The following is a 20,000-nucleotide window of genomic DNA, read 5'->3' on the forward strand; positions in this document are numbered from 1 at the left end:
GTCAATCTACCTGTCTGTCTGTCTGTCTGTCTGTCTGTCAATCTACCTGTCTGTCTGTCTGTCTGTCTGTTTAAATGTGTGCCTGTCTCTGCTCAGCCTCTAGTCAGCCGCCAGCACCGCATGTATATTTCACAACCAGGAGACGTGAACGAGCCGGTGCCGCCACGGCACTTAAAACAAGGGGGAGCCAAGCGAATCAGCCATGCGTCCGTTCGCCCGTACATCCGTGCGTATGTCTGTGGGCTCAGAACAGCCAAGGCAGCGTGGAAGAATTGGCCACTACAAGAGCTTTCCTTTCTTCCCTTCCTTGCATCCTTCCCTTTTTAGCATTTCACATCGTTGCCAAGACGCAGAGAGAACCTTGGCAGTGCCAATTAGGAGGACGTTGAAAACAACGTCAGCTTTGTTTATTCAGTCTGCAGCACCTGGTAATGCTTTCTTTTAACCCATTGATGCCTGATGTTGCGTTGCGCAACATTGGCCCTGGCGCCTGGAGCTGCATTACGCAACATTCAGGCTCATGAGATTTGAGACAACTTAATTAAAAATCTCTGTTCGTTTGAGATGAATGAACACATTCTAATGAAAGATGAGGGTATTAGCGTTTAAATGCAACTTAGGGCACATTTTTATGTGCTTCAGGAGCTGAGATCTTTAGGTTTTTATAGGCTGAGGCAGCTTTTCTTGAAAAGGGCTCAGGCATTCAGCACCCTTTTTTGCAGGTGCCTTAGGCGTAAATGGGTTAAAAGACGAGGTCAAGGTTTAGCTTGTAAGAAGCAGAGAACGATTCATAATTTAACAATGTACTGTACATATTTGAAATTGTTTGGGGAGCTGCCATGTCCACAGACTCTATGACCTAAAACAAGTTCATGATATTCCCAACAAAAATTAAAAGTGGGTGGTTCTCCTCCCTTGTTGCAATGGGCTCTAAGTTTCCCAAGCTTTTTCAGCTGGGACCCCCTTTTGGAAATTTGGACATTGGACATTTTCGCGACCCCCAACTCCCATTATGTAAATCACAGGAATGGTAAATATATTACCCACTGAAGTGAATATTACTACTTACAATGTATGGAAAGGGCATAGAAACATGTATTCAAGGTTTTGTGCAAACAGTCCCTTCTCTCTGCGACCCCCCTGCAGTACCTTTGCAACCCCCTTATGGGTCCCGACCCCCAGTTTGGGAAACCTGGGGTTAGCCAACACAATGTCACCTTCAGAAGCACACACATCGCAAGTCTTCCGAGAGTAAGTCTCGTTCTTGGTAGGCTGCTCTCCACTGTCTGTGCGGCGGGAGGCATGTAGACATCACCTCAGAGGCACTGTGTGTGTGAGGGGATGTCTGAGGCTTACACTGCCTCCTGGTAGAAGCCTTCGGGGGAATATATGAGTCCTCTTCTACCCTTTTTCACTAACAGCCTTTAAGCTGCTTGTCTATGCTCCATCAGGGAGAGATGGGGAAAACATATGCTGAAGCATTTCAGACGGGCTGAGGAGTACCTGGAGCTCTAGTCCCAAACTACTTTAAAACATCATTTCACAGGAGAATATACGGTATCAACACCAGCTCCAGTCTCCTTTTGAAAAATTCATGAATCACTCAACCAAAAATTGCTTCTAAATTCCGCTAAAAATCAAGCTTGAGACATAACCAAGCATCGTGTTTAATTAGTTTGATATTTTAAACCGTGAAAAAACAACTTTGAATACCAATGTGAGTTAAGTTTTGGAGATAAGTGTCGGCTTGAGTTATGTTACTGCAGCTGCCAAATGGAAATGAGGTCAGGCCCCAGTCTTTGAGGTCGTAAGGGAGATAGATAGATACTCACCACCAAGAGAGCGAAGAGAATTACCCCACAGCTCCACACGTCTGCTTTCCTCCCGTCGTACTTCTCGCCCTGATGGAGAATCAACAAGAATTCGGAGAGACGAGCAAAAACAGTGAGGGGTGAGGGAAAGGCAAGTTTTCCCTTAAAGGGACACTGTGTGAGATTTTTAGTTGTTTATTTCCAGAATTCATGCTGCCCATTCACTAATGTTACCTTTTTCATGAATACTTACCACCACCATCAAATTCTAAGTATTAAAAGTACTAAAAATTGCACTTTTCATACATGAAAAGGGGGATCTTCTCCATGGTCCGCCATTTTTAGCTGCAAAAATTACTGTACTCGGACCATACTAGGAAATATGTGTTTATTACTTAGTAAACTTTCATGTAAAGATCAAATTTGGCAGTAGCCAGCCCAGTTTCATTGGACAGCATAGTTGCAGTACCTTTTTTGTCCATTTCCTGCACAGTGTCCCTTAAAGTTTATCAGACCATTCCACCTTTAGATAAAATCTCGAGGACCTACTGCCCCCAGCACAAGAGACTAAAAAGGGCTATGCAAATTCATTACATGAATTGGTACAGCATTACAGCTGTGGAGATAGGCAACATGCCATAATGGAAGAGTAAGTTGCATGAGAAACATAAAAAGTATAATATTGCAACACACTGTTTACGGACCACTTTGGGGGAAAATAGGACATACAGCACAAGGCAAAAGCTAACTGATATACTACGTCCTATAAATGTCCCTACAGCCCTGTGCTAGTAACACTACAGTGATAATTAATATATCAAACGTTGCATATCAATAAAGGCAGTCCTTTGCATAGTGTCTATGTAGGGACCTGGAAAGCACCTGGAAATCTAACTACTACTGTGCTTCCAATGGATTTCCCAACAGCCCTGTGCCACTAAATACACTACAATAATAATAATGGGCCAGGTGCAAATGGGTTTTAATGGGACGCTGTCAGTCATGTTCGTTAGTGGAGCAGCCGGAACACCAAAAGTAGGTCTAATGTGAACTAATGTGTGTTTCACTTCGGAAATAGTGAGATCAGCACTTACCCTAATGACCTCCGGGCAGGCGTAATGTGGAGATCTGTCCAAGAGAAAGAAAGAGGGAAAGCGAGGGAGGGAGGGAGGGAGGGAGGGAGAGAGAGAGAGAGAGAGAGAGGGAGGGAGGGAGAGAGAGAGAGAGAGAGAGGGTGTGGGGAAGACAAAAAGAAACATCAGCAAGAAAGTCTACTTTCCACTTCTACCTTTCTCAGGTCGGGAATATAATGACAGATCACAACAATGCAAATTAGCAGTCTGTGTAATTAAAGACACTAATTACGAGTTAAGCCAGGTGTGACTGGGCAGGAAACAGTCCTAAGCATGGAGGACTAGAGATCTGATGAGAACCTGGCGCAGTATTACAGACATTGGTAAAAAAAATGTTTTGCCTTTCCATGTTTATTTGCATCCAAGCATTCTCTAATTATGTCAGCTGTGTATGTGCACACTTGCCTGTGCATGCTTGCATGTGTGTGCTCATCCATGTTTGTGTGTGTGACCATCTGAAATGCCGTGCTTCTTGTAAAGCATGGTGCACACCAAGCTACCTGTTTTTTTTTAACCCATTGACGCCTAAAGCACCTGCAAAAAAGGATGCTGAATGCCTGAGCCCATTTTAAGAAAAGCTGCCCTCAGCCTATAAAAACCTAAATATCTTTGCTTCTGAAGCACATAAAAATATGCACTTAGTTGCATTTAAACGCTAAGACCCTCATCTTTCATTAGAATGTGTTTATTCATCCCAAACAAGCAGATATATTTAATAAAGCTGTCTCAAATCTCATGAGCCTGAATGCTGCGTAACGCCAGGGCCAATGTTGCGCAACGCAACATCAGACATCAATGGGTTAAGACTTGGCTGAATTTTATTCATGTACAAAAAACAACCTGTCTGGGTTTCACTCAGTGGCTTTCTCACTGTTCACTGTCATTCTATTTCTCTCTCTTCCCCCCTCTCTCATTCTCTCTCTCTATCTCTCTCACCCACCCACACCGTCCCTGCAGCCTCACAGCATGCTTTGCCAGGCTCTTTGGCTGAAAGACATTTTAAAGTCAGACCCTCCAAAAAGCCTCAGCATGGAGTCCACACAGCAACACACCTGTCTGAGAGCGCAACACAGGCCCCGTTTCCATCAAGATTCCATCAACAAAGGTGAAATAGCCCTAGACATGGAAGACTGCCACCTTCTCCAGTAGACATATAAGCCCAAGCTAACACAAAACGATATTTTTTGTTTCCGTCTGAGTAAGAAAATAGAACAGAATCTCTTGTCATTTTCAGATTTGCAGCGTTTTAGGCAGAAATAAATCATCAGGGCACAAAAGTAACAGACTCAAACTTTGGCACTTTTTGCAACATTTTGAGATGCAGCGGAGAGTTTTTGGAAGGAGTTTTGGGGATTACTGAAAGGGAAGACAAAACTGGGATGCTCTCCTCCTGTACCCCAAAAATAAATGTGCTTGTTGAGGGAACACCCACGGAGCCGAGTGTCACGGCATCAATCCTCTCTGGCCCATTCGCTAGAGCTCATTTCCCCTCTCATTTCACACTGCTCCCATCAGGCACAGGGGCACACACACACACACACACACACACACACACACACACACGCACGCACACGCGCACAAACACGCGCACAAACACACACACACACACACACACACACACACACACACACACACACACACACACAGAGACCTACACACACACACACACCCCCAACCACACACACACACACACGCACACGCACACGCACACGCACACAGAGACCTACACACACACACACACACACACACACACACACACACACACACACACACACACACACACACACACACACACACACACACACACACACACGCACGCACGCACGCACACACACACACACACACACACACACACGGAATAACTCTAACTCCGCTTCCTCTCATCATAGTGATGCCAGACACCAGTTCCAGATTGCTCACACTTTCTTTCTCATTCCTTTCCTTTCTTTTTCGGAATTGCAAGGAAGGAAGTTGATTTGAAATCAAACAACACACACAAGCATGTGCACGCACATGCCCACGCACACACACACACACACACACACACACACACACACACGCACACACACACACGCACACAGAACGGAACAGGGCCTTCGGGTCAATGGCTCGGCATCGACGAGTTTGAATAAGACCAGGGAGCCATGGGTGTCTTCATTGCCTCCACAAATGGGTTCAGGAACTGGCAGGAAATTGAAGTGGTCTCCTTCTCACTCATCGGAGCCAATATGTTCCCACTTTCCATCTCCCTCTCAAGGCACACAGGGTTTGCCCTGGGTGCTCATGAATAATCACCAAACTGGGAACTGTCTGGGAATGGGAATAGGAGCGTGCCATGTGCATGTACCATAGCATACATGTACTCTGCTGCATGTGGGCCGGAGTTCTAGAGGAAGAAGCACTCTTACACATTTAATTACAACACTAGTGGTCTGATATTATGTAACTGAGGCTAACTAGCACAGAGTTGGCGTGGAACGTTGGTAAACCTCCCTCCGATAGCCTCATACAGTCTCGTGCCGTTGGGCCGAGAGACTAGTCTCTTGGCCCAGCGGTATCGTACTGTGTCTCCCATTGCCGAACCGTTGTAGTTGACGAGGTCGCATGTTCGATCCCCGAGGGGGGTGAACAGGTGCAAGATGACCTCCGTCACAGTGGTGCCACTGACCCATGGGAGTGAGGTTTAAGGGGGAGAGTGTAACGGAGGCTAACTAGCACAGAGTTGGCGTGGAACGTTGGTAAACCTCCCCCCGATAGCCTCATACAGTCTCGTGCCGTTGGGCCGAGAGACTAGTCTCTTGGCCCAGCGGTATCGTACTGTGTCTCCCATTGCCGAATCGTTGTAGTTGAACCGTTGTAGGTCGCACGTTCGATCCCCGAGGGGGGTGAACAGGTGCAAGATGACCTCCGTCACAATTACATGGTTTCCACATCGTAATATCATGCTACGAGTGTTGTAATTATATCTGTAAGAGAACCTCTACATCTACTTTACACATCTCTGATGTGGTACACCCCAGCCAGTCCATTAAGGTCTCGGCACGCTTGCTGGGAGCCGCAACGTCACCGCGTTACGCACGTCACCGCGAGCAACCGACTGCATATGCTTGCTTTAACCCCTTAGTGCAGCGCTATGGCTCTCTGTAATGTCATAGCAATGTTGTTATGATGTATTTAAGCATTTTCAGCAAGTGAATCGGGTCGCCGGCGACCCCATCTGCAGTAAGAGGCTACAAGCAGTTGACCAAGATGCAAAATACTGGCGGTATCATCCAGGGGGCAGAGAGCACGCAGCATTGCGATGCGGAAATTGGGAACACAGACGGCAAGGAAAACAAAAAACAAAAAGAGGGGCTCCCTGGGCAAGGAAACAATACTGCTACTGCTCCTACATTTGCACGCTCCTTTTTCAAAGTGCAATAAGGAAGTATGATCGCAAATGTTTGTAATTTCGGACAACCTCAATGAGACGCTCTTCAAAGTTGCTGGCATTGTCGTCTTCATCAGAAGCGCTTGCGTGGAACTGTGCAGTCTTTCTGACGATCGCCCCCAGCTTGAAGATATCGCAGCTGACCAACACATATGGCTGCCGTGTCCGCGCGCGTCCCGAACTTGACATTAAATACGCATGTTAACGCGTTCATGAATGAATCGTGCATGCGCTCGCATATCCTACAGCAAGCATGCCGACACCCTTACACTTATCATATCCATACCTGTCATATAGTGTTTCATGTGGTATTTCACTTTGAGTTACGTGAAACCGAAGCAGAGCTGAAGAAAGAACACGGCAGACTGCAAGTAGCCCAGTGCACCAATAGCAGAGTTCACGAAAAAGCCTTAAGACACTACCTTGTTACAAATAAACAGTTACCAGAATAGCAATGACAAGTCATAATGTATTACTAAAGGCCCTATGCACCGTCATAGTGGTGTAGTACTATGGTAGGTAGTTAAGTTTTTTCCTATTACACTTACACTTTCCTATTGTTTAGTTTATTCCCAGTGAAGGAACGGTGTCTGTTAAGGGGCTAAGCTGTGTGTTTTATAAGCGTATAGCTTGACGGCCTATAACAACACATACTCAGTACCTCACTAATAAGGTTAATAACATTGAATATAATGCCATGTCAAACCCTACCTCAGATTGAACAACGTGTTCTTGATTATAAAGCTTTGTCTATCTGATTGATGCAGATATTAGCATAGTATGTAAGCACACGTACACATGCTAATACCAGCCATCTGTTAGCTTTACAAAGTCATCTCATGCCCCATCCTGCACCCACTGAACCAACTACAACCACAGCCAGGGACCAGGAATCGTGTCAGGTTGACTGAGTGGTCTGGTGGACGAGACACACACACACACACACACACACACACACACACACACACACACACACACACACTTATTAAGTACGGCAGAGCTAATTCGCCGTGACGGGAAAAAAAGCAAAGAACTGGGAGCGAACTAATGTTTGAAGAGTTGCGATGTGGGCAATCAATCCGTGGCACGTCTCTGTGGAGGATGGAGGAGCCGCGTGTGTGCGATCATCATTTCCTGTGAGGTCACCGGAGATTAGTGGTGTGGTGAGAATGTGAACGGAATGATTGCTGCTGCTGCTGCTGCTGCCCCCAGCACGGAGAGTTGGTTGGTGGTGGTGGTGGTGGTGGCGTTGTGTGTGTGTGTGTGTGTGTGTGTGTGTGTGTGTGTGTGTGTGTGTGTGTGTGTGTGTGTGTGTGTGTGTGTGTGTGTGTGTGTGTGTGTGTGTGTGTGTGTGTGTGTGTGTGTGAGAGAGGGAGTGCATGTATCTGTGTGTGTGTGTGTGTGTGTGTGTGTGTGTGTGTGTGTGTGTGTGTGTGTGTGTGTGTGTGTGTGTGTGTGTGTGTGTGTGTGTGTGTGTGTGTGTGTGTGTGTGTGTGTGTGTGTGTGTGTATGAGAGGGAGTGCAATGCATGTATCTCTGTGTGCAAATGTGTGCGTGTGTGCGTGTGTGTGTGTGTATGAGAGGGAGTGCATGTTTCTGTGTGGGAATATGTGCTTGTGCGTGTGTGTGTGTGTCTCTGTGTGTGTGTGTGTCTGTGTGTGTGCATGCGTACAGCAAATGAATAGATAGTGAATCACACATCATCACCCCCCGTCAAACACAGCCTCTGATGGCGAGGAGGATGAGGGTTGATGTCACTGTGTCTACATGCTCGGCTTCACAGCTCGTTTTTTTAGATCAACCAGTCAGGCGTGATTTTTACATTTATTTACATTTAGATAAACATGCATATTCATATGATTACAGGCTGAAACGTGATGATGGAGGTGCAATGCAAAGCCAGAGGGTTGAAGCTATGCAAGCAGGCACACACACACATATGCACGTAGGCACACACGCAGATACAAACGCACGCAGGCAGGGCCACACAGAGACGCACACACACGCACGCACGGAGGCACACACACACACGCGTGTGCATACAAACGCGCACACACGCACACATACAAACGCGCACAAACGCACGCAGGCATACACACAGACACAAACAAGCACACAGGCACACACAGAGACGCACACACACACACACACACACACACACACACACACACGCACAAACACACACACACACGCACACACACACACGCACACACACACACACACACACACACACACATGTAGCCCCACATTCTAGCCTGAGGCACCGTGCTCTTAGGGATCCAGATGACACATGGCCTTGCTTTAACTACTACAGTACTCTGCACTCTTTAGTTTTTCCTCCATCCATTCTCTCGCTTTACTCTACTCTATCCTCTCCACTGTTCTACTCTCCCCAACCATCTCTCTCTCTCTCTCTCTCTCTCTCTCTCTCTCTCTATTTCTCTCTCCTTCCCCTGTCTCTGCTCTTCTGCTCTCTGCTCCTCTGCTCTTTCATCTGTCTGCCATGTCCTTTCTTTCGTTCTTTCGTTCTTTCTTTCTTTCTTTCTTTCTTTCTTTCTTTCTTTCTTTCTTTCTTTCTTTCTTTCTTTCTTTCTCTCTCTCTCTCTCTCTCTCTCTCTCTCTCTCTCTCTCTCTCTCTCTCTCTCTCTCTCTCTCTCTCTCCGTACAGGCATACAGGGACATCCTGAACCCGGCGCTGATGGATGATGACAGGGAGAGGTGGAGCACACAACCACTTGACTGGGTAGACAGCAGAGAGAGACACAGAAAGCAATGGACTCGCCGTCCACGCAGGGTCAAGGGCAATGCAAAGCTCCCATAAACCCTGACGTTTGACAAGGTACACAACACGGGCATGGCAGCATTGCAGAGCTGCATACAGAGATGGGCCACGGCACAACGCCTGGGTGACCTCTCTGTGAGCCTCGGTACTCATGTCCGTCTAGTCTCTCGGAGCCTGGAAAACTGATTTTCTTTGACACTCGCAGACAGAGAGGAAGGAAGAAAGCAAGCAAGAAAGAAGGAAAGACAAGAAAGAAAGCGAGAAAGATAGAAAGCCCGAAGGAGAGGGAGGGAAGAAAGAGGGAGAAAGTAATAGAAAAACTAGAATGGGCACTCGGTAGAGCGCAAACCTTCGCCTACGCCACTTATTTTTTTCTGGCCATCTTCAAAATGTGGGGCACAACATTCTCCAAATTTTGGTGTTAGTTTCATTTAAATCGGACCGGAATATCGTAATATTACATTTTTGGCCCAGTCTTGACCTCTTATTCAATTCAGCATGCACACGTTCTTCTGGCATAATGCTTAGCAAAGAAAAACGTTTTTGACATTTTTGTGACCTTGACCTTGACCTCACTCCCAAAAAGTAATCGGTTGTTCCTTGGGTCATGACCAATCATCCCACTAAATATCATAAAAATCGTCTCAATTTACGTTTTGACCTTTTCGTGACCTTGACCTTGACCTTTGACCCAATCACTCCCAAAAAGTAATTGATTGTTCCTTGGGACATGACCAATCATCCCACTAAATTTCATAAAAATCGGCTCAATTTACGTTTTTGACCTTTTCGTGACCTTGGCCTGGACCTTTGACCTTTGACCCAATCACTCCCAAAAACTAATCGATTGTTCCTTGGGTCATGGCCAATCATCCCACTAAATTTCATAAAAATCGGCTCAGTTCTTTCTGAGTTTGACCTTTTCGTGACCTTGACCTTTGACCCAATCACTCCCAAAAAGTAATCGATTGTTCCTTGGGTCATGACCAATCATCCCACTAAATTTCATAAAAATCGGCTCAGTTCTGACTGAGTTATACGAAGTACATACAAACAAACATATTCACAAATAAATAAATACACAGCGGTCAAAACATAACCTTCGCCGACTTTGTCTTGGCGAAGGTAACAAACAACGTGCCTGCCACTATGTTCAAGGCATGGTTGTGGTGATATCACATGCTGAGAGAGAAAGAAAGAAAGAAAGAAAGAAAGAAAGAAAGAAAGAAAGAAAGAAAGAAAGAAAGAAAGATAGATAGATAGATAGATAGATAGATAGATAGATAGATAGATAGATAGATAGATAGATAGATAGATAGATAGATAGATAGATAGAAAGACAGAAAGACAGACAGAAAGACAGACAGACAGACAGACAGACAGACAGACAGACAGACAGACAGACAGACAGGCAGGCAGAAAGGCAGACAGGCAGAAAGGCAACAAATTAAAGAAGGAGAGACAGAGAGTCCCCTCAAGAGTGCCTGACACCATACTAGAGTGATGTAGCGAGATCACGTGCTGAGACTGGTGGTGCATATGGCATGTTCAGACTGAGAACCCTGCCTATGATGGCAGCTTAGAACCTTACGTCATTATGATTCCTGGAAAAAAAAACATTCACATTGCTCCCTAAGGACTATCATGATGACTTCCCACTGCTTACATTTGTGGTAGATTAAATGCAGAGGCTGTATCTTGTGTAGACGCCCGGTGTGCTGTGTAATCATAATGACCACAATGGGAATCTCTTTCACGACCTATTAGCTGCTCCTCACGAGAACAAAAGCATATTCACCTCACATACTAACAGTACAGTAGTGTGATGGAGGCCCAAGGAGTAGTGCTCTCATTTACGGCCCCAGGCAAGTGTTTACTTGTAACGGAACTGGTGAGGTCATGCCGGAGACTTTTTGTGCCGTAAGAGCTGCTCACTCAGCTGGATAATCGCTCTGAAGGGTGCCACAAAACGGTGGTGAAAAACTCAAATGAATTAAACACAAATATGATTCTGCCATTTATCCGGGGCCATTCTAATTAAAATGGAGTGGTCGAAATAATAGAAACACATCCAAGCAACGCAAGGCCATTGCAAAACACAGCACAGGTTTGTAGCCGAGGATATGAGCACAGCACACAGTTGATTTAATAGCTTTTGACATTGGTGTAAACAGATTTTAAAATTGAAATAATTCCCCTTGAGATATATTGTGAAGCAGAGGTGTGAAGAGTGAATTAGTTTCAGTTCAGTATTCCTAACACTCTGATAAAAAAAGTGTGTACATGATTTAAACAGTGTTCTTGGACTACAACAGAATAGAATAGAATAGAATAGAATAGAATAGAATAGAATAGAATAGAATAGAATGGAATAGAATCAGAATAGAATACAATCTTGACAACTACTTTTGGTCATAAATGCAATACCTCTCCACACTGCTATGCATGCCCCACTTTGCCAGTCTCATTCTTATCAAAAATAGTAGGCCTATTCATACTGCTTAGGGGCAAATCATTCAATATCCCTTTTTTTCATGTAATTTTCACATAATACAGATGGACATGGGATGTATCTAGACTTGGCATGTCATTGCAAGTCATTGCAAGATAAAACTCTCAAGTGAAGTTAAGTCTCCAGTCAATAGCATCCAAGTCAAGTCACAAGTCATTCCCAGTAAAGCCAAATCAAGTCATTTGTGACTCAAGTCCAAGTCACAAGTCACAAGTTCCCATCTCTGGAACTGAGTGCAATCCCATAACAGATATATGACTATAGAGTGGACTTAGCACCATGGTGTGCCCAGGCAGGAGTCTCGATTTGACGAGACTGTGCAGACTCAGAGGGCTACTGGATCAGCAAACCACATTCAGTGAATGAAAGAAAGCGAGACGAAATAATAATCTCACCACACCTGCATGTAATCCCAACCTGGCCTGCCTCGTCAGGTCTCAGGGATTGTAATCCCAAGCCTAGCCTTCACTTGATCCGGCTGAGACGGAGAGGATCATGGGGGAGGTAAGCTGAGAGTATTATTATTGCAGCGGCCGTACAAATTACATAATTATGCCTTCTTCCTACAGCTCTAAGCGAAGGCAGCTAACTGTCCTTAGAGAGAGAGAGAGAGAGAGAGAGAGAGAGAGAGAGAGAGAGAGAGAGAGAGAGAGAGAGAGAGAGAGAGAGAGAGAGAGAGAGAGAGAGAGAACGAGAGACAGAACGAGAGAAAGAGAGAGACAGAGACAGAGACAGAGACAGAGACAGAGACAGAGACAGAGACAGAGACACAGAGACACAGAGAAACAGAGAAACAGAGAAACAGAGAGGGGGGGGTTGCAGTCTGAGTGTGTGTGTGTGTGTGTGTGTGTGTGTGTGTGTGTGTGTGTGTGTGTGTGTGTGTGTGTGTGTGTGTGTGTGTGTGTGTGTGTGTGTGTGTGTGTGTGTGTGTGTGTGTGTGTGTGTGTGTGTGTGTGTGTGTTTGTGTGTGTGCGTGCGTGCGTGCGTGCGTGTGTGTGTGTGTGTGTGTGTAGAATGGATATGCAGTGCAGCCTGAGTGAAATCGGGCTCCGGAGCTGAAATGTTAACAACATCTTCCTCTGTGCTCTAACAAATTGAGGTTGCTGACTCCGTGCAGCTCATTAAAGGAAAAGGTTTCTGGTTAAAGCTCACTGCGCTACAGTACTGTACATCAGGTCTGAGATGTTATACACAGCCCTGTGGTATTTGTCTCAGCTCATGTGGGAAAGGCAAGGCCATAACGGCGGTATGTGGGAGTTTCTGTCTGGGTTTGGAGATGATCTGAGAGACCTGAGACCTGGTTAGAGTACACCTGTGTCTGCCTGCCTGCCTGCCTGCCTGCCTGCCTGCCTGCCTGCCTGCCTGTCTGTCTGTCTGCCTGTCTGTCTGCCTGTCTGTCTGTCTGTCTGTCTGTCTGTCTGTCTGTCTGCCTGCCTGCCTGTCTGCCTGCCTGCCTGCCTGCCTGCCTGTCTGTCTGTCTGCCTGCCTGCCTGCCTGCCTGCCTGCCTGCCTGTCTGTCTATCTGTCTGTCTGTCTGTCTGTCTGTCTGTCTGTCTGTCTGTCTGTCTGTTCTTGTGTTAACTCATCTGTTCATTCTCTTTCCCTGGCTAAATGCAGCTTTTATCACATTCATGTCCTTTCTTCTTCCCTGTATCAAAAATGTGCTTATGCAAAAAAATGCAGAGAAACAAGACGGACACAGACACAAAGAAATAGAAAGAGAGAAAAAGACAGATACAGAGCAAGAGATAGAGAGAGGCGGAGACAGAGGCAGAGCCAAGCAGAATGTGCAAGAGAACAAGAGAGGGAGAGGGCGAGGGCATTTTTGCCTTTCATGAGAACTAATCTCATTTTGCAGCCTAAGTGTTGAGAGAGTGGCGTGTGGCGTGGGCCTGATTTGCTATGCCAGTACCAAGCAGCAGTGTGCTGTACAGTAGTGTGCTGCGGTGTTCTCCAACCTTTTGTGTCCTGCGTACCCCTCCAGAGCCTTTTTGTCATACACATGAGTATCCCCTAACGCAGTAGTTCTCTCAACCATTTTTTTTTTAAATCAACGCCCCCTGGACCCCATCATAAGTCTCACAGCACCCCCTTGACTAGCCTGGAAAACCAGCGCCAATCCAATACATTTAGGCTGGTTTATCAGGCTACCCCCTTGACCTCATCATAAGCCTGTCAACGCCCCTTAAGTATTACGTAAAAAATAAAATGGACTAATGCCCTGCAATGGCAATTTTCACAGCTGAATACCCCCCCCCCCCACCCCCACCCCCCCTAGGACTCTCAAACGTCCATGTTGAGAAACACTACCCAATCTCATGGCCTACATGTTGGTCTCTATCCAATTGTCACTGTGCTCCATACATTTGTAATTAAAACATTATTTCATGTAACTTCTGCCGAGTGCTCACGTACCCCTAGTACCTGCACTCGCACCCCTGGATGGGAAACAGTGGTGTCACTTTAATAGTGCGTGGAGCAGCTCCGCTTCGTTCAGCCCCACTCCGCACCGCTCAGAGCGCGTTATCTCCTCCCTCGTGTGGAGCACAGGGCTCGGGGCCTGGGGGAGCGGCAGTGGCCGGTGCCCTTGGCTCCGGATGAAAAATGACTCTCGCCTCCTCCATCTCCCTTTATTGCTTTGCAGACGCCCCGCAACTGTCCTCCGCTATGTCGCTTTCGATGTGTGTTTGGGCAAGATTGCATGTGTATGTGTGTATGTATAATGTGTGTGGGTTGGGTAGTGTGTGTGTGTGTGTGTGTGTGTGTGTGTGTGTGTGTGTGTGTGTGTGTGTGTGTGTGTGTGTGTGTGTGTGTGTGTGTGTGTGTGTGTGTGTGTGTGTGTGTGTGTGTGTGTGTGTGTGTGTGTGTGTGTCTGAGTCTGAGTCAATGAATGTACATATTTGTGCCAACATTTGCATATGACTGTACATGAATCACCATGTACTTCTGTTTTGGAGTGCGTATGTTTGTGTGAGACAAGAGAATGAGAATGAGGACATCAGAAAGAGAGAGGGGGAGAGGAAGCGGGAGGAAAAACAGAAAAAAAGACCAACAAATGAAAGAAAAAAATGAAGAAGACAGAGTTTGAGTTTGTGTATATTGGTGTCTCTTGCATTTGCTGCCAAAAAAGTGGACTGCAAATTCACTATGACACTGGAAGCTAAGGTGTGTGTGTGCGTGCGTGCGTGCATGTGTGCGCATGTGTGCGTGCGTGCGTGCGTGTGCCGATGCAACTGTGTGTTCGTGACTGTGTGTGTGTGTGTGCATGTGTCTGTTAGCAGATGAGGTGTGTGTCCAACGAACAGTACAGACACTATGACACTGGAAGCTAAGGTGTGTGTGTGTGTGTGCGTGCGTGCGTGCGTGCGTGCGTGCGTGCGTGTGCCGATGCAACTGTGTGTTCGTGACTGTGTGTGTGTGTGCATGTGTCTGTTCGCAGATGAGGTGTGTGTCCAACAAACAGCACAGACGCCTCTGGCAGTTCACCAATGCTATAAGTAATTAGACGCCATCGCTACACTCCGCACCACAATGCAGAAAAATCTCCTGACACGTCCACTTTGCCACAAATAAACAAGGTGAGGATCAGCAAGAAGCTGCTCGCTGTGTGGGATATGAGCTCCAGGAATCTGGCCAGCATTATATTAAAAACGATCTTTTGTTCCCCCTCCCCCTTTATGCATATTTTAACTGAGTAGTCCTGGGTCAGCGAAAGCCGACGTCTTGTCTCATCAGAAATATATGGAATGAGAGGGAGCGAAAGCCTGTAAAATTCAGCGGGAGCCTCGAAGTTAATCCATATCAAGGAAAATCCCTGATTGATGGGGCTACTAAGCCTGCCGTATGATAAAGTATTTGGCAAACAATCAGATATTTCCCATTGACAAAGAGCAGTCACTTGGGGATTAGTTTATCTGAGAGATGGGTATTAACACTCCAGCAACCCCGTCAATGTTACAACGCGGCGGCTGAGTTGCTTTAATTGACAGACCAGATTAATGCGGAGCGGCTTCCTACGTGAGGAACGAGTTTCTTCAAGAGACTAATTGTTCTCGGGCCCCGTGTCTGCACGCATCAGCGGACAATCACGCAGCAATTGTCATACCATCAGTCCTATCAGAGACACAACACCGCCACCAGGCACCAGACATCTGTTCGGCCCAGCCAATCAATACTCAGCGTTTCTTCTGAGTCATTAGTCACTGACCAATCAGAGCAGTGTGCGATGGTGGCAGGAGGTGCGGTACAAGTACAAGTAAAGTGTATTGGACAATCCACGCATGCACGCACACACGCTCACACACACACACACACACAGTACTGTGGGATGCCAGAGCAGGCCCAGTATTGGGAAATCTCTTGGCATGTTGGCGTGTGTGTGTGTGTATGTGTGTGTATGTGTGTGTGTGTGTGTGTGTGTGTGTGTGTGTGTGTGTGTGTGTGCGTGCGTGCGTGCGTGCGTGCGTGTGCGTGTGTGTGTGTGTGCGTGCGTGCGTGCGTGCGTGCGTGCGTGCGTGCGTTCGTGTGTGCGTTCGTGTGTGCGTTTGTGTGTGCGTACCTGTGTGTGGATTGTCCAATACACTTTACTTGTACTAGACTGTGACGTTGTGAGGAATTTTCACCCCTATCATACTCCATATAACAAAGTTACTCTACTCTACTCTACTCTACTCTACTCTACTCTAGGTAGTACTCACCCGCAGCTGGTTTCCAGAAGACTGTCCCCGACCTGTAGAGAGGCCATGCCGAAGTCTGCTATCCTGATGTTGTTCTTCTCGTCTAGCAGCAGGTTCTCTGGCTTCAGATCCCTGTGGCTGTGAGGAGAGAAGGGAAGATACAGATTGTGAACCTAAGCATCACCAGTCACCACACAAGTATCAGACAAAACAGAGAAATATGATGATAGGATGGTTTATCATCTAACCAGAAGTCAAAGAGCAGAAAGTGTGATCTAGACAGTATTTGCAGTATTGTAAAATACTGTATAGTGCTGAATACAGAACATCCAAATCTAATCCAAATGTTTTTTTCATTATTTGAAGCAGAACATTGAGGAAAAAAACAAAGAGAAAATGAAAGAAAGAAAAAAAGAAAGAAAGAAAGAAAGAAAGAAAGAAAGAAAGAAAGAAAGAAAGAAAGAAAGAAAGAAAGAAAGAAAGAAAGAAAGAAAGGTGAAGTTAGTGAGGTAACCTCCCTCAATCTTCCTCAATAACTGTCATTAAGGAGCCAAATGATCGTTTTAAAAGCTGCAAACTAAACAGCCAATATTTCAGAGGAGCTAAGTACATTAGGATGGATGTTTCTATTTTAAGGGACTATTGACACTCTGAAGAGAAATAATGGGGTTATGCGTCCCTTTGGAGGAGTGGATGACCTCCAATAGAGTTACCCAACTCTCTACGGGCCTCTAGATCAGAATGAAAGAATACCCGAGGGACAAATAGACGGTGTCCATGTCCTCTTTACAGGCACATTGTGCAAAAAAGTACCACTCTTTATAAAACATGTTCAATGCATAAAACACTAACGCGTTACGTAGTTGGGGGAAGAACAGACTTGACATTATTTGCTTGGTGGAAGGAAAGACTTACGGTACAGTATCATAAAAAAAGTAAAAAACCTAGAAAATACCTTGGAAAACCTTCAATTGTGCCACTTGCACTGTTGGTGGTACCTGCCAGGCCTTTTTTCCACACAGGTATCATGCTAGCTATTTTGCCCAAAACGTCATGATGCCTCTTTGTGCTGTTCAGTCACAGTAAGGCTTGCTTGCTTTGAACTGCCTTATACCCAGCGTGGTTCTGGGGGAAGCAACATAGGCAAATAAGGCAGGAACAGGAAGCTTAATGTGGGGAGATCAGAAGACAGGGGCCCACTAGACAAATCCGCCAGGTGCTCCCGCTTTCATGTCAAAAATGGGCAATGACAGCTGAACAAAGGCAGGATTTATGGGGACAGGCGTAATTGACAGCAGGCACCCTGGCCAAGGCTGTGGAGTGGGAGAAGTGAGTATGTCTTCATGTCGGCTCGCGCTGATCAAACGCTTCCATTCAGGACCATATCTCCTTTTTCCTCTTTCTCTCTCCCCCCCCCCCCCCCCAACGAAAAAAAAAGAGGAAAACTGCATGCTATTCTCATGAGGGTGCTGTGGAAGCAGCCATTTTTTTTGCCAAAAATAGAATCTCCGAGCCCAGAGAGTCAGTGAACAGAGGTCTACAGAGACAACCATAAAAGGAGACCAACAGCAATATTTCTTTCAATGTGTTTTTTTGCCCCCTGTCGCTGGCACACTGACACAAACAGGGACAAATTGCCGCTGTGGCAAGCTTTATTAGCTGTCGAGGCATCTTTATAACAGGGGCTTAAAGCATGTGTGACATGTTAGATGGGGTTTGCCATAATCTCACAGAAGCAGAGGCTCGTTTGGCGATATCGCTTCCTGTCTGACTCATATTTCTTCCTATCCGGCATGACCGCGGGGAGGGCGCCTAATCGCCTTCATTTGAATGGCTTTGCCCCTCAGGTTAATCAACAGAGAGGAGACGGAAATGTGTCAGGGTGTGTGCATAGTTTGTGGTGTGTGTGTGTGTGTGTGTGTGTGTGTGTGTGTGTGCGCGTGTGTGTGTGTGTGTGTGTGTGTGTGTGTGTGTGTGTGTGTGTGTGTGTGTGTGTGTGTGTGTGTGTGTGTGTGTGTGTGTATGTGTGTGTGTGTGTGTGTGTGTGTGTGTGTGTGTGTGTGTGTGTGTGTGTGTGTGTGTGTGTGTGCGTGTGTGTGTGCATGCACACATTATTTTTGTGCGCAGCTCTGGGAAGGACCATAGGCAGCATACAGTACATCAGACAGACCAATCACAAGTAGCAGCTCAGCAATCACACGCATTTGATAGCAAAGCCCAGACACTGTGTATAGTGCCAAATCAACTCTCTCACTCAGAACTGAACTTTGCCTTTTTTGAACCTGTAAGGCTCTAGTATTTCCTACCAGAAAGTAGCTTACCGCAAAATCTGTTTCTTTGCAGTAAAGGAAGAGCTCGCTTACATTACAGTATAATATATTGCCATTCTTCACGGTTAGGAAGTCTGTGTCTGCATGCATTCCTGCTTCCCTAATGTGGGGTGCTACTGCATGACGACACTGATGAGCCATGCTGGGAGAGGAACAGAGCTCCATATTTATGACCCTGATCAGTACTCTCTCTCTCTCTTGCTCACTTCACAGTTGTGTCGTTCCTCTCACATCTCATTCACCAAGAAGTTATGCATCATAACCTCAACCACCGAGACACGCTGGGGAGGGAGCACTGATTAGGCATCACGCATGCATACGGCTCTTTCTCTCTCACTTTCTCACTGACTCTCTTCCATTATCCCTTTGTGTTTTCGTGTTCCCCTCTCTTTCTTTCTCTCTTCCTATTTCTGTTTTTTTCTCACATTCTCTGTCTCTCTCTCTGTCTCTCTCTCTCTCTCTCTGCCTCTCTCTCTCTCTCTCTCTCTCTCTCTCTCTCTCTCTCTCTCTCTCTCTCTCTCTCTCTCTCTCGCTATCATTTCTTTGCCTTCTCAACCTCACCCCCCCCCCCCCCCCCCCCCCCCCCCCCCCCCACCCCCCCCCACACCCCCCCCTCACCCCCCTCCCCCTAACCCAAAACACCACCAACACTGAGTCATCTTCGCTTTCTCAACTCATAATATCTATTGTGTTTTTATTTAGCCAAAACTTTCCGAAAAACCCATCAGGCTCAGTTAAGCCCGAGACGAAAAAGTAATAAACGTGCTTGATTGGCTTTTGGCAAAAAAATGATAGCTCTTCTTGTGAACTTGATGGCTTCTGAGTAAACCCGCGAGTAAAGGGATAACTTAAACCATCAATGTGATGATTTCCAACAGAACGTCATTGCTGCCGCTAAACATATTCAGAAACATAACACTTGTCTCCAGTGAAGGCCTTGGGAGGCTAAGATCTTGTATGCATAATGAAGCAGAACATTCCTTCCTCAGGAGGAAACTTTTAATGCAATTCTTAAAAGAGAAATGTAAATGTAGGCATCCCTTTTTGCCTTGCTATTGCACTCCATTGACTAGCTGGGCTGTTAGTGTTATTGGGAAATACACAAAAGGAAACACTGAGGCAGTAGCATTGAGGTCTTTGATTATGAATGAGGTCTTACCATAGAGATTATTTTACTTCATTGGGCAAATGAATGAATATAGTGAGAGAGAAGACTAGTGCCTTGACTTCATGATTTCTTCACAACCTATGATTGAGCACCCTATAGTTGTTGATATCGCTATTGTTGCTAAGCTGAGACATATGACTAATGAATCAAAGATGGGC

At 46.1% G+C, this 20,000-nt stretch overlaps 1 protein-coding gene across 1 annotated transcript in view; it reads right to left on the reverse strand.

Annotated features, from left to right (window-relative positions):
• The window catches only part of brsk2a (BR serine/threonine kinase 2a), a 334,316-nt gene that overhangs the window by 64,460 nt on the left and 249,856 nt on the right, over positions 1-20,000 (reverse strand). The window contains exons 9-11 of the mRNA XM_063196348.1: positions 16,366-16,482; positions 2,906-2,939; positions 1,833-1,901 (exon numbers count right to left, since the gene is read on the reverse strand). Of these exons, the coding sequence (XP_063052418.1) occupies positions 1,833-1,901; positions 2,906-2,939; positions 16,366-16,482 (220 nt within the window). The remainder of the gene's footprint in view (positions 1-1,832; positions 1,902-2,905; positions 2,940-16,365; positions 16,483-20,000) is intronic.

The sequence above is a fragment of the Engraulis encrasicolus genome, chromosome 4, assembly GCF_034702125.1.
Source record: "Engraulis encrasicolus isolate BLACKSEA-1 chromosome 4, IST_EnEncr_1.0, whole genome shotgun sequence".
NCBI lineage: Eukaryota > Metazoa > Chordata > Actinopteri > Clupeiformes > Engraulidae > Engraulis > Engraulis encrasicolus.